Here is a 15,605-nt window from a genome sequence, read left to right as displayed (position 1 = left end):
TTTTGGTGAAGACTGGAGAGATAGAAACAGAGAGTGAGAGCAAGCAGAAAGATAGAGCGGGAGAGACACCAGAGAGAGAAAGAGAAACATATATGAGCGGCAGAGAGATAGAGAGAGAAAAGGAAAGAGGAGCAATTAGTCTCTTTAAGTCTCCTCTATAAATCAGTATAGAGAGAGCAGAGAGGCGTTTTCTACGCCAAACCTACTTTAGCTGGGATGTAGCTGTGACAGAGGAACAAACCGATAAAAAATAGGGAGAGAGCCTCAGAGGGATGGAGAGACAGGTGGATGGACATATCGTTTTAACCCTAATTGAGGATGTCAGGTAGCAGGATAGAGATTCAGGGGTCTGACAGAAAGTGGTGTGTGTATTTCCCGCATTTTACTGCCCTGCACCTGTTCGTTTAGCAGAGTGAAATGTCACCGTGATGTTACCACCTGGTTCTTACTCTCTCCCCTTCTCCCTCCCCCTCTCTCTCTCGCTCCCCCCCTCCCCTCTCTCTCCCCCTTACTCTTTATTTTTTACTCTCTCTCCCTCCCCCTTTCCTCTCGCTCCCCCCTCCTCCCCAGGCTACCGTATGCGTCTGGGCTCCAGTACAGACAAGAAGGACACAGGACGGCTCCATGTGGACTTTGCCCAAGCCAGAGATGACCTGTATGAGTGGGAGTGTCGTCAGCGCATGTATGCCAGAGAAGAGAGGCACCGCAGGAGGATGGAGGAGGACCGTTTCAGACCACCCTCCCCTCCACTCATCGTCCATTACTCAGACCACGAGTGTAGCCAGCTGGGGGACAAGATCAAAGGTGGGGCTCCACAACTTTTCGAAGAGTATCCCTTTAATGTGTTTGATTGATGTGTGCATGCATGCGTTTGTGCGTGTGTATTTATAGACGTAAAGATGGCGAAAGGAAAGCACAGACTTTCCCACTACTGTAATCTGCTGAAGTCCACAAATATCCACAACTTGTACTACTTAAAGACGTCTGAATGTGAGGATTTTAGTGGAAAGTAGGTCAACATCATGTTTTGTGCATTAGTGATGAGGTTAGCAAAGGCAGTTAGCCTCGCTGGTATTTTAGCCCAAACACCTTGACACGTTCTCCATTAACTTTTGCACAGAGAGAGCAGTAACATTTTACCTGGGGAAGTTATGAATGTGGCTTCTCTACTTTCAGTTGAGCTGTGAAGGTGCTAGATGTGAAAATGAGTGACAGCCAGGCAGCAGCCTGATGTTTTAGTATCTACACATCTCTTCAACATATCCCGCTGCTCTTACTGTATTTGGGCATTGACTCTTAGGGACCTCGTCAAAGTGTGTTATTTTGATAAGCCTCTTAGCTCCCTAGCTTTATAGATGCATTGTATGACATTGAAGGTGATAATTGTGTTCATCAGATGACACAGCCTCACAGTTAAACACTCATTCAGTCCAAATATGAATCATCTATGGGCCCTAGTCATTGTCAGTGATTGACCTGTATTGATATTGACTGAGGATGTGTATTAATAATGGACCTGTAGTTACCAGGGAGGACTAGTGACTGTCGAGGGCCTGGAAATATAAATCATTCTATAATATAGAGTAACAACACAGGGAGTTCTGGTTATGACACATTAATTTATGACACCTTGATTCAATATTGAAAGCAGTGATGGATTCTTTATGCAAATCATTCGCTGACGTGTGTGTGTGTGTGTGTGGGGGGTTAATCTTAAATAAATAAAAAGGCTTTCAGCTGCTCAATCTGTGTTAGTATGTGTGTGTTAGAGAGTGAGTGAGTGACCGTAGTGAACAAAAACACTCAATATTTTTATTTCCCAATGTCTTTTTTCTCTCATACCCTCTCTTACCCTCCTTGTGTTGAGTTAGAGGATCCTTTATTAGGAAACTAATAAGCACTAACCAAATGTAATGTAATGTAATGAGCACCAGTTTCATTAGTGGTGCCTGGAGAAATGGGTATACTCAGAAACAAAAGAGTGATCAAATTAAGATCCTACATCTGTACACTCTAGATGACCTAAAATGATGAATCCCATATTGGTCTTTCACAGTCAGGCCAACCCAAGCTGTACTGTGCAAGTAGTCTAATAGTAGGCCTACTATTGAAATAGATAAATGAGGCTGTCAATGAGTAAGAAATTCAAAGGTTTCAGCTTCCTCAACCAAATAAATCTGTTTTCGCTCTCAAGTCACTCTTTATACATAGAAAAACAACAAAATTGGATGCTCTAAGTCCACAACAATGCTTAAACCACATCAGGAGACCACTTGAGGCCTGGGAAAATTCAAATTTTCAATTCAAATGAGCAGGCACCTAACACTATTGTTTGGTTAGCAGTGTTTCTGTAGCGCACATGAGATGGAGTTTGCAAAACAAATGCCCACTGGATTGATGCAAATAATGATAGCTAGTTAACGTTTCATTTTTGGGAAAGCCTTTCCATTTACCAGAAGACGGTTAGGCCTGTCATTAGCATCGCTATATTTTTCCTGTTGCTTAATTGTTTGAAACCTGGACGTTTTACTTCATGTTATGAGGCATGTCTGACCTTGCTTCAAAGTAGCCTGTAGCCAAAATCCCACCATAGAAACGTGGAGGCAATTATTTTATAAAGACTTCCTCATATGCGCTCTCCTGTTCTATTGGTTTTCAAATCAACTTTCTTTAATTGTCTAGCAGCCAAAGGCATTATCCTAGTCATATTAACAACCCATGATAGTTATTGCATCCCTAACAAATATTTCCATCACTGTCCATGAAACCGCTGTGTTTTCCCGCAAATTTTGGAACGTTTGAGCGTAGGCCTACCGCCATGTGCACATTGCTGCCCTTAAAATTTGAAGAAATAATAGTTAATCAACATTTTAAGCTAAACATTCTGATCTGTTCCATCAGCCTTATTCATTGATACAGTGTATACCTCCACTACACTACTTTGATACATTTACATACATTTACACTTTCGTCATTTAGCAGAAGCTCTTATCCAGAGCGACTTACAAATTGGTGCATTCACCTTATGATAGCCAGTGGGACAACCACTTTACAATATTATTATTTATTTTTTTTGGGGGGGGGGGTAGGGGGAGGGTAGAAGGATTGCTTTTATCCTATCCCAGGTATTCCTTAAAGAGGTGGGATTTCAAGTACGCATTGTGGGGATTAAAAAGTAAGTATACGCAACTCCCACTGAAAAAAAAGTTGGTATACTGTGTATACCTGCGTATACCCTCCACTACACTACTGAGTGTTATTAACAATGAAAATCAATAACACTCTTGTCTCTTGACATCACCTTATCAGTCTACGACCCAAACATGAATGATGCAAAACAACAACTGTTGTTCATACAAAGGCATTTGAAAAATGTATTCCATTCATTCAATGCCCTCTAGTTAACATTCAGAGCAGTACTGGAGAAAAGCCAGAACCTGTGGTGCCATTTAGAATGAATTTTAGGGATTTCATTAAAGATATCACTATTCTCTCTCCTACCCTCTCTCCTCTCCTCCCTCCCCTCTTTCCCTATTATCCCCTCCGTTCCTCTCCTCTCCTGCTATCAGCTTTGGGCTGAATTAATACACGTTTTTCTCTAATGGACTGTGACACATCAACGTCTCCACGGAAATGGTTTGGTTGGCAAACACTTTGACTTCCTGCTTCTCTGCCATCTCTGTGGCGCCTCTCCTCTCAGTTCACTATCTGGCCATGATACATAGGACAGAATAACTTTCAAACCATTAAGATCCTCCTGGATTATTTGTCATTTAATTCAGAAATTCATGTTCTATTTCCTAATTCTGTTTCAAACCACAAATGGATTCTTACCCCTAAACCTAACCCTAACATTCAATTTATTTTAGCCACTAATCGTAACTTTAACCCTAACAAACCTAGCCACTGACCCTAACCTTTAGTCTTACCTTAACCCTATCCTCTCCTCAGATGAGGCAGCGTTTGCGGATGCGGTGCGTGTGCTGCTGACCTGGGTGGAACGCGGCGAGGTGAACCGTCGTAACGCCAACAACTTCTATTCCATGATCCAGTCGTCCAACAGCCACATCCGCCAGCTGATGAGTCAAAAGGCCGCCCACGAGAAGGAGATGGAGGAGGCCAAGGACAAGTTCAAGAGCGCCCTATCTGGCATCCTGGCACAATGTGAGTACACACTAGGCTGACATATCACACACACACAGAGGGAAAGAGAACAATGTCTCACTTCAGGGTCAACATCAAACCACTCGTGGCGTTCTCTTGAGGCAACGTCACATTGTCCCTCTAAAAGATCCCCACACATTTAAGTGATTTTCATGTCACAAGTTCACTTGCCCTATTATTACAGGCCAGTGCTCCATACATGATGGATCAAATACTTGGGGACATAAAACAGAAATTGTCTTTTCTGAAAACACACACACACACAACTGGGCACAAACCGAGCAGAGCATTTCTGAAGACCCCCTCTATGGGAATACTCTTTGAAGGAGTAGATTAGGAGCAGTTTGACTGCTGAAGGCCAGTGATGGCAGCAATAACACTGAAAAGGTTATTTAGGGAGCTGTTAGCTACGTTTCTTAGCCCATCATCATTAGACCCAGAGTGGCCATCTCTCTCGCTCCATCTCCCAATCTCTCTCTCTCCATCTTTATTCTCTTTCTCCCCGCTTCCCTCTCCCTTACTCTCTCTTTCTCTCTCTGTCATTCTCTCTCTGTCTCACCATCTCTCCATCTCCTAGTGATTGACACCTCTAACACCTCTGTCTGAGGAGAGCAGCTGTCTGGCAGATTCACTAATGAGGCTTTTAGGTGCTGAACTCACTGTCGACTCCTGTAGAGCTGACCCTGGGTCAGTCAGAACCATTAGACTACCCGGGTCAGCCAGAGACATTCAGATAGAACAAGTACCTGGGTCAGTAAGAGACATTAAGATGGTACCAGTACCTGGATCAGTCAAACATTCATATAGTACCAGTACCTGGGTCAGTCAGAACCATTAGACTACCTGGGTCAGCCAGAAACATTCATATCTTACCAGTATCTGGGTCAGCCAGATACATTCAGATAGTACCAGTACCTGGGTCAGCCAGAGACATTCAGATAATACCAGTACCTGGGTCAGCCAGAGATATTCAGATAGTACTAGTACCTGGGTCAGCCAGAGACATTCAGATAGTACCAGTACCTGGGTCAGAAAGAGACATTCAGGTAGTAACAGTACCTGGGTCAGACAGAGACATTCAGATAGTACTAGTACCTGGGTCAGACAGAGACATTCAGATAGTACCAGTACCTCCTGTTCATCAGAAGACAACATCCCATAGGGAGCAGACATAGTTTTATAAACCTGCTTCAACCTGCTCTGTGGCAGCCTCTCTGTATCTCACAGCTGTGACAGGTGTGACACTAAGGACCAAGGATATAACACACTCCCATACACCTGGGGGAAATAGAGATATAAATGTCTGAGTTTGCAGGAACCTGTGATGGGTGGAGCTACCTTGCACAAGGACTATTTGAACTCACTCGAGTGATCATTGAATGGAGATTATCTGTCGAGTGGCGCAGTGGTCTAAGGCACTGCATCGCAGTGCTAGCTGAGCCACTAGAGATCCTGGTTCGAGTCCAGGCTCTGTGCCACTAGAGATCCTGGTTCGAGTCCAGGCTTTGTCACAGCCGGCCGTGACCGGGAGACTCATGGGCGGCGCACAATTGGTCCAGCGTCGTCCAAGGTAGGGGAGGGTTTGGCCGGCAGGGATGTGGGTTCGTTTACCACGGGGGGCCAGTATGAAAAAAATAAAAATAAATAATACATGTATGCATTCACTAACTGTAAGTTGCTCTGGATAAGAGCGTCTGCTAAATGACTAAAATTAGGCCTGTGAAATATTGATAGCACAGACAGTAACTTTTATACTAAGTACTCTTTCTATTGTAGGATTAATGAAACCTCAGCTTCAATGACTCTTGCTTCAAAGACAATTGAATATGATTGACACCAACACAATCGCCACAGATAGACACAACGATCATCACATAGACATAACAATCCTCAGAGATAATAAAACACTTCACAAAGAAACACCTATGATTTAACAACTCTTTAGCCACGTGATGCACTCTAAATTCTCACAAAAAGCATGCTATTGTATACCTCTTGTGTGTTACCCTAGTATTTAGGAGCAATGTTTATTTGATGAGAAAGAAGGTAAGTTTGCTTTTGGCCCCACAAGTACAGTATCTAGGGCTGCATGTAGAAATAGTCCAGTGTAATCTCCCCCAGAGGTCTGACACAAACTCCTTTAGTTAACGTTAGCCTGTGTTAGTCTGTGGACAGCTGATCTGAAGGAACCCACAGCCATAGAATCAAAGTAAGTAACACCTCTCTACATGAAATCAACTGGAAGAAATTAAATGAGTCATATTGATGATTGAAAAGCCAAAAGGGAAAATGTAGACCTGACCTGATTCACAACTGCCAATGCTAAGAGCATGTATGAGTTCAGATATATTTGGTGATACACCACCTACAGTATTGTGTTAGTATGGACATTGAGATGGACCACATAATCGGTTTTGTTTATACAGTGATATATTTGAAAGAACAAAGTGGGTCTCTCTCTCTCTCTTGTTCTCTTTTGAAGGCCACCCTCCTCCATCACAAGTCATACAAACACTTATTTATATTCAGGAGTTTGTCTTTCTCTGCGGTTTCACCCTTACAAATGTCAACACAGACTGGTGTCCTGGGAGGCAGGGATACACTGTCGTTCTGTGAACAATAGCCACATCCATATTTACCAGGCTTTCTCACAGCTGCACATTTGTTTACATAGACATGCTGGTTCCAAATGCAATATAATTCAATATCACACATTCCTCCATTTTGGCATTTGGTTGTTGTCACCTTGAATTGAAGGGTTATTTTAAATAACCTGCTCTGAAGCAGGTTATTCAAACGGGATGTGTCCCAAATGGCACCCTATGCCCTATATAGTGCACTACTTTTGACCAGAGTCCTGCCTCATATTTCACTCAGGATGATCTTTATAGAAGATGACAATCATTTCACAGCTGGATTTGGGTCTGCGTCCATCATGTTTGGTGGATTTCAGTTGGTCTTCTATGAGATAAACCTGCTTGACAGATAGTTAATGGCCTCATTTAGAAATGCTTGCATCTGCACACACATAACCCTAGCTGGAGTCCTACAAATAACAACAAAGAACATACACTTATCCAACAGCTTTCTCTCTGAGTCACACACACACACCCATAAAAGGCGAGGCCACAACCTTGTACACTTTGCTCTCCCCTGCCTTCCCCATCGATCTCCTCCATCAAATTAAAGGATTCTGAGAAGCCGCTATTGATCTAGACACACTCCTCTCACTGCACCCTTTCTTCCCTCTCTACCTCCCTCCCTTCCAAGGCCACAACTCTGGTGGCCCTATTGACTCCCCCCTGGGTTCATTAAGAGAAACCCTTAACATGACATGTTCCGATCTAAAGCTGTGGTAAAACTGTGGGAGTGTTCATGCTTCCACATTGAGCTTCACAGAGTGGAAAGCTGACCAGTTCTTTAATACTGTATATTATGAGTTGTTGAACACTTATAGCACTATGTTTTGTGTGAGTACTCTGTCTGGACAATCTGTGATTTATGTGTTGCTGCATTATATCAGCAGGTGAGTAAATGGGTCATTCTGACACGCACACACATATACACACTCAAAACACCTACACATTCAAGGGTTTTTCTTTATTTTTACTATTTTCTACATTGTAGAGTGTACAAAGCTGTCAAGGCAAAGGGTGGCTACTTTGAAGAATCTCAAATATAAAATATATTTTGATTTGTTTAACACTTTTTTGGTTACTACATGATTCCAAATTTGTTATTTCATAGTTTTGATGTCTTCACTATTAATCTACAATGTAGAAAATAGTAAAAATAAAGAAAAACCCTTGAATGAGTAGGTAGGTGTGTCCAAACTTTTGACTGGTTCTGTATACACACACATATATACACACATGTACACACACATATACACACACATACATTGCCTTGCAAAAGTATTCATCCCCCTTGGCGTTTTTCCTATTTTGTTGCATTACAACGTAATTTAAATAGATTTTTATTTGCATTTCATGTAATGGACATACACAAAATAGTCCAAATTGGTGAAGTGGAATGAAAAAAATAACTTGTTTCAAGAAATTAAAAAAATAAAATAACGGAAAAGTGGTGCGTGCATATTTATTCACCCCCTTTGCTATGAAGCCCCTAAATAAGATCTGGTGCAACCAATTACCTTCAGAAGTCACATAATTAGTTAGGACTACCGGGCATGATGACACCTTGCTGTCCCCAGTCCGCCTGGCCTTGCTGCTATTCCAGTTTCAACTGTTCTGCCTGCGGTTACGAAACCCCTACCTGTCCCAGACCTGCTGTTTTCAACTCTTAATGATCGGCTATGAAAAGCCAACTGAGAGACCTGAGCCCTAGGACCATACGTCGGGACTACCGGCCGTGGTGACTCCTTGCTGTCCCCAGTCCGCCTGGCCTTGCTGCTATTCCAGTTTCAACTGTTCTGCCTGCGGTTATGGAACCCCTACCTGTCCCAGACCTGCTGTTTTCAACTCTTAATGATCGGCTATGAAAAGCCAACTGAGATTTATTCCTGATTATTATTTGACCATGCTTGTCACTTATGAACATTTTTGAACATCTTGGCATGGTTCTGTTATAATCTCCACCCGGCACAGCCAGAAGAGGACTGGCCACCCCTCATAGCCTGGTTCCTCTCTAGGTTTCTTCCTAGGTTTTGGCCTTTCTAGGGAGTTTTTCCTAGCCACCGTGCTTCTACACCTGCATTACTAGCTGTTTGGGGTTTTAGGCTGGGTTTCTGTACAGCACTTCGAGATATTAGCTGATGTAAGAAGGGCTATATAAAATAAAATTGATTGAAAATTGATTGAAATAAAGTCCACCTGTGTGGAATCTAAGTGTCACATGATCTGTCACATGATCTCAGTATATATACACCTGTTCTAAAAGGCCCCAGAGTCTGCAACACCACTAAGTAAGGGGCACCACCAAGCAAGCGGCACCATGAAGACCAAGGAGCTCTCCAAACAGGTCAGGGACAAGGTTGTGGAGAAGTACAGATCAGGGTTGGGTTATAAAAAAATATCTGAACCTTTGAACATCCCATGGAGCACCATTAAATCCATTATTAAAAAATTGAAAGAATATGGCACCACAACAAACCTGCCAAGAGAGGGCCGCCCACCAAAACTCACGGACCAGGCAAGGAGACCATTAATCAGAGAGGCAACAAAGAGACCAAAGATAACCCTGATGGAGCTGCAAAGCTCCACAGCGGAGATTGGAGTATATATCCATAGGACCACTTTAAGCCGTACACTCCACAAAGCTGGGCTTTACGAAAGAGTGGCCAGAAAAAAAGCCATTGCTTAAAGAAAAAAATAAGCAAACACGTTTGGGGTTCGCCAAAAGGCATGTGGGAGACTCCCCAAACATATGGAAGAAGGTGCTCTGGTCAGATGAGACTAAAATTGAGCTTTTTGGCCATCAAGGAAAACGCTATGCTGGCGCAAACCCAACACCTCTCATCACCCCGAGAACACCATCCCCACAGTGAAGCATGGTGGTGGTAGCATCATGCTGTGGGGATGTTTTTCATCGGCAGGGACTGGGAAACTGGTCAGAATTGAAGGAATGATGGATGGCGCTAAATACAGGGAAATTCTTGAGGGAAACCTGTTTCAGTCTTCCAGAGATTTGAGACTGGGATGGAGGTTCACCTTCCAGCAGGACAATGACCCTAAGCATACTGCTAAAGCAACACTCGAGTGGTTTAAGGGGAAACATTTAAATGTCTTGGAATGACCTAGTCAAAGCCCAGACCTCAATCCAATTGAGAATCTGTGGTATGACTTAAAGATTGCTGTACACCAGCGGAACCCATCCAACTTGAAAGAGCTGGAGCAGTTTTGCCTTGAAGAATGCTCAAAAATCCCAGTGTCTAGATGTGCCAAGCTTATAGAGACATACCCTACAAGTATTGACTTTGGGGGGGTGAATAGTTATGCACGCTCAAGTTTTCAGTTTATTTGTCTTATTTCTTGTTTGTTTCACAAGAAAAAATATTTTGCATCTTCAAAGTGGTAGGCATGTTGCGTAAATCATATGATACAAACCCCAAAAAAATCAAAATAGGAAAAATGCGAAGGGGGGTGAATACTTTCACAAGCCACTGTATACATACACATATACACACACACACACACACACACATACACACACGTATACACACACACTCACATACATATACACACACATACACACACACACACACACATATACACACACACACAAATTATGAGAAACAAAAAGTGTTATGACAATTAGCACAGTCTCACAATCTCTAGCTTTATCTATTTTCCCCTATTGACTAATTTCTCCACTCCTGTGATTGACACACTGAGGGTGTTTTCGTAAATAATCTGAGGCTGGTTGTTAAAACCAGGCCAGCTGTCAATCACAGGAGTGGTTAGGAGGGAGTGATGAACAGACGAGTGTCTTCCAGCAGCCCTCCTGCTCCCTCTCCTACTCCAGCCCTGAATCAAAGCTGTTCTCAATCTCTCTCTCCATCTCTCCTCTTCCTCAGGCTCAGGGATATGACCACCCACCATCTCGCTCTCATCCCCAAGTCACTCAGCCGGGAGACTCTAGATTCCCTCTTTCATGTCTGATCAGATTTATCTCTTTCTGGAGGGTCTTTATTAATGATTGGTCATAATATGTAATGATATACAGAGACATTAAGATCAGCACTCCTATCTAACCCACAATGAGGACAGTAATGAGGAGAGCCAAGGTGCATCCCAAATTGCACCCTGTTCCCTAAATGGTGCACTACTTTTGACCAGAGCCCTATGGGCACTGCGTAGGGAAAAGGTTGCCATTTGAGACACAGCCTCGGTCTCAGATAGAAACAGGCCTTTCCTTCATTAGGTCTCAACTCTACACTCTTTAGAATCTGAGGCAGCCTTTGATTATGGCATTCAGAGCGTCTGAGTGTCGTAGAAGGTGAGAGGTGTTGTGGTAATTAAAAACAGGAGAGGTTTTAGAGGAAAAGAGGGTTTCAGTTAGTGGTAGAGACTTTACTTTGATCTCTTTATAAGATCTCTATGTCCTTCAGAGAATTCCCTTGTTCTACAGTCAGTCTCTACTGAGTCTGTATCACTGTGGAGGAGAGGAGAGAAAGAGGAGCAGGTAGTGTGTGTGTGTGTGTGTGTGTGTGTGTGTGTGTGTGTGTGTGTGTGTGTGTGTGTGTGTGTGTGTGTGTGTGTGTGTGTGTGTGTGTGTGTGTGTGTGTGTGTGTGTGTGTGTGTGTGTGTGTGTGTGTGTGTGTGTGTGTGTGTGTGTGTGTGTGTGAGTGAGTGCTTGTGTACGTGTGTGTGTGAGGCCGTGGTCAGGGCAGGGGTGTGTGTGAGTGGAGCAGGAGCCTGCTGGTAGCGGTCTGATCTTCCTGTTGCGTTTTGCACAGTCCGTCTGCTGTTTTAGGACGGGCTCTCTGTGATCACCTCAAGACGGGGTGGGTTCCGTCTCCACCTCACCAACTCAGCTCACATACCCCACTCTCGACTCTGACCCAGAGCTGTACTATACTATATAGAACAGAATAGAACATTAAAAACACATAAACATACAGTAAGGTGCCTTCCTACCTGATTCCACTTTCTCACTCCTCTGCTCCTTCCCACCCGCCCGCTCTCTCTCTGGACGGTAACTGGCCCCTGCATCCCCCGCCACAGTTGAGCAGATTGTGTCTGTATTCCACGCTGCTTCCAAACAAAAGGCATGGGACCATTTCTCCAAAGCTCAACGCAAGAACCTGGACGTGTGGCGCAAGCAAGCAGAGGTTGGTCCTTTACTTTTTCTACAATTATTTACGCATTCTATTCATTTGGTGAAGTGCAGTATAGTCTACATATTATTGTGTCATGTATGTGAACATTATGTGAGCATCCCCATCTCTCCAATATTCCAGCCTCCAACTACTTTTTGTGAAATTCATGGTGTTGTCTTGGCAGGATGATTTGTGTTAGAGTATTAAAGCAAATACCAGCTTTAAAACAAGGCTCAACATTAGCCTAAACCTTAGCTTAATATCAATGGTAAAAATAATTGGTCCTAAAATGGAAATTTGTGGTATTATTTTAGTAGTATAAAGGAACTGAGATTGTAGAACATCAACATTAAAGTAAATGCTAGAGCTAGCCTAATAAACACAGGATGAATGCTAGGCTACACCCAGGCTCTCTACTTTGTTCAGTCCCCGAGTGGGAGCTCCGGTCAGGCCCAGGTCCAGGAAACTCACCCCTCTCTCCTTTGAAGGGAGTCCAGTCCGGTGAGTGGTCAGTCTCACTGCCAGGAACAGGTAACGGTAAACTCACCCTTTAACTCAACCACAGTACACTGGATATGTCTTTTTTTACATAACACTTCAACACACATTTATATTTTCTTTATTTTATTACTCTCTGACTGTGCTTTCTTCCAATAGGTGAACAAATAACCGAATTTCATGTTTTGTTTGGAGTAACATTTAGGTCAGATTTGTTCTCTATTTTCTTCGTTGTTTCCAACAAACACGGCATTAATTACCACAAACACGTTTCCCTCTTTAATGGAGGGTGTTCAAGTGTGGCGCTGCTGTCATTTTAGGGCCAAACGTGTAAGTTTGATCTGGGTAGAAATCTCTGAGGGAGTCAGTGTGTAATTAACAACCTAATCTCTATTTCACAGCAACACTGACACAGTCACCATGGATCACAGGCTGGAGATGGTGTATCTCTCCTATGGAGATCCTAGTGCAAGAGATAGATTACAAACTAGTGGAACAGACTAATTACAAACTGTTGATGCACGTTGCCAGTGGCAGTGTGTGGGTGTTCTGTAAAGTGAGAATAATTTGTATGTGCAGGTCATGTGTAACTGACGGTATACATTTTGATGGGTTGGTAGCTGTGTGTTTGGGTGTGTGTATATCATGGTGGACTCACTTAGAGGTATAGCTGGTATGTCTTGATCTCAGACTGTAGAGACTCTTCTGCTCTAAAGGTAGGTGTGAGGTGGTGTGTGTAGACTAGGTACATCACTCCTCACTAAGCAAAAAATTACAACTTAAGCCTAATTTATACCTTGCGTATATACGCAACACAAGAACCCAAGTCTATTATTGCAGGGCTGCACTTGTCTGTGTACATTTGCTACATAACTACACAGGACCGCGGTTTTGCATAGGTAATTGTAGTTCTTGTGTTGGGTACTGAGTAGGGTATAAATTAGGCTTAATACACATAAACATGACATTGCCTTTTGATTTTTCATCGCATGGAGCTAAAACATACCTAAACACATCTCAATGAAGCTCTATGTGAATATTAATGTATTAAAAACACACAGTTACATTACAGTACAATATAATTCAGTACAATCCCCTGCAGAGCTATGAAAACGCTAATGACACCGGGAATAGAACTCTGGAGAGTTAACAACTCATACTGAGAACTGGAAGTGCCTCTGAGTGTGTTGATGCATATTAATACTGTTGGCTGTGAATATTCAGTTATTGTGATCCAGCAACACTATTCCCTACAGAATCATAAACATGCTAATGGTGATACCTGGAACTGAGCGCTTAACACACATGCATCACCTTCTGTTGTAAGTGTAAATGGGTTAATGACGCAGGTTTACCCTGTCATATAATACTGTCAATGGACATCTCTGTCGTCACCAGGGCCAATCTTCTATTGTTCTACTTGACATCATCTCTGTCGTCACCAGGGCCAATCTTCTATTGTTCTACTGATGTTGTCAGACCTTGAGTCTCAGGGATCAAATCCTTAGAGGAATATTAGAGCTCTCTTATTGCCAGGGAGTTTATTTATTTATAGACCGTGTCTTTCAATGCAGACTGTTGTGGCGTGTATGTGTCACTGTGCTGTAAATGGAGAACAATGATGTTGCAGTCACACAGTAATACAGCAGAAAATACAGCAGTTTAGTGTTGCAAAAATGTTCCAACATTTCCCCCAAATTCCTAGGTTTTCCAGAAATCCTAGTTGGACGATTCCGGATTTCCTGCTTATTCCATCCTGATTCCAGGAATCTTCCAACCAGGATTTCTGGAAAACCTGGGAATTTGAGGAAGTATTTTCCCACCCTACAGCAGTATCTTTATTGAAGGTCTCTTCTGTATTTATCAGACAACAGGATGCACAGAACAGCAGGACTGGTAGATTGCAGGAGTTTCACTATCAGTCTGACACAATCACAACAACCATCTGCTACCTTCCATCCATTCATTTATCCATTTGCCTCCTCACACAGTCACTCATCCATTTACCTTATTTATACATTTACCTATTCAGATCCATCCATTTATCTATCCATCTATCCAATAACAGTGTCAGTCCACGAAATGGGTGCCTTTTGCTTCCCTTTGATATTTTAAGTAGAACTGATACACTGATATTGAATGATAAAAGCCAGTTATTTTAAATGAAGTGCACTTTAATATAGACCAGATGGAGAATTTAATACATCAGATTTGTTATATGAATAAAGGCTTGCTAAAATGCCAAAATTCAGCATCTTGACATGTCCCTACATCAACCCTGTGTCACTTCTAGGAAGATTTCAACACACTTAATCCCAACATTTCTCCATGTTTCACCATCATTGTCAAGGCCTAGTTATTTTGCTGCTTTGACAAAGTAATTTCGAAACATTATTATTTATATTCATGTGATTAGTGATGCATTTACGTCTGTCCCTCATTTTAAGGCCAACCCTGTTATGCAAACAATTTCCTCCTTTAAAAAAATTGACCATTCCACTAAGTTAAATTATTCACAACAGGGGACATCATGGGTGTTCTGAACAGCATGGTGGAAAAGGAAGGAAGTGTTCTCTCTCTTTTTAGTCTATTTATAATTGTTGGTGGCCGAGCTGAACACGTCAACCCTCTTCGTTCAATTAATGTTAGGAAAACTTTATTTTATTAAACTTTCATTATGTGTGAAACATGTATCATTCTTAATTTTGTGAACACCATGTGGTCCCATGCTCTTCACCACATGAGGAGTAATGGCTGATCTTCACCTTAAACCTCAACCCTGTTATCGTTAACCCTGTTAAAGGCCCAACAGTAACTTAATCAGTTTGATATTATATATCAGTTTATTTGTACAAGGGAGACTTGATCAATGAGAAAATGTTGGATTTATCGCAAACATGCCTTTAAATAATATACTGAACAAAAATATAAACGCAACATGCAACAATTTCTAAGATTTTACTGAGTTACAGCTCATATAAGGAAATCAGTCATTTGAAATAAATTCATTAGGCTCTAATCTATGGATTTTACATGACTGGGAATACAGATATGCATCTGTTGGTCACAGATACACTATATATACAAAAGTATGTGGACACCCCTTCAAATTAGTGGATTTGGGTATTTCAGCCACACCCATTGCTGACAGGTGTATAAAATT

General features: G+C 42.3%; 1 protein-coding gene across 1 annotated transcript in view; it reads left to right on the top strand.

Moving 5' to 3' along the window:
- The window catches only part of LOC311105316 (ecto-NOX disulfide-thiol exchanger 2-like), a 397,866-nt gene that overhangs the window by 338,888 nt on the left and 43,373 nt on the right, over positions 1–15,605 (top strand). Inside the window, exons 8-10 of the mRNA XM_084147429.1 lie at positions 571–804; positions 3,952–4,164; positions 11,850–11,956. Coding sequence (XP_084003555.1) covers positions 571–804; positions 3,952–4,164; positions 11,850–11,956 — 554 coding nt within the window. The remainder of the gene's footprint in view (positions 1–570; positions 805–3,951; positions 4,165–11,849; positions 11,957–15,605) is intronic.

Source organism: Coregonus lavaretus (genome assembly GCF_964263955.1).
Source record: "Coregonus lavaretus genome assembly, chromosome: 29".
NCBI classification, from domain to species: domain Eukaryota; kingdom Metazoa; phylum Chordata; class Actinopteri; order Salmoniformes; family Salmonidae; genus Coregonus; species Coregonus lavaretus.
The sequence above is the reverse complement of the archived record's forward strand: the minus strand, read 5'-3'. Positions and strand labels throughout refer to the sequence as shown.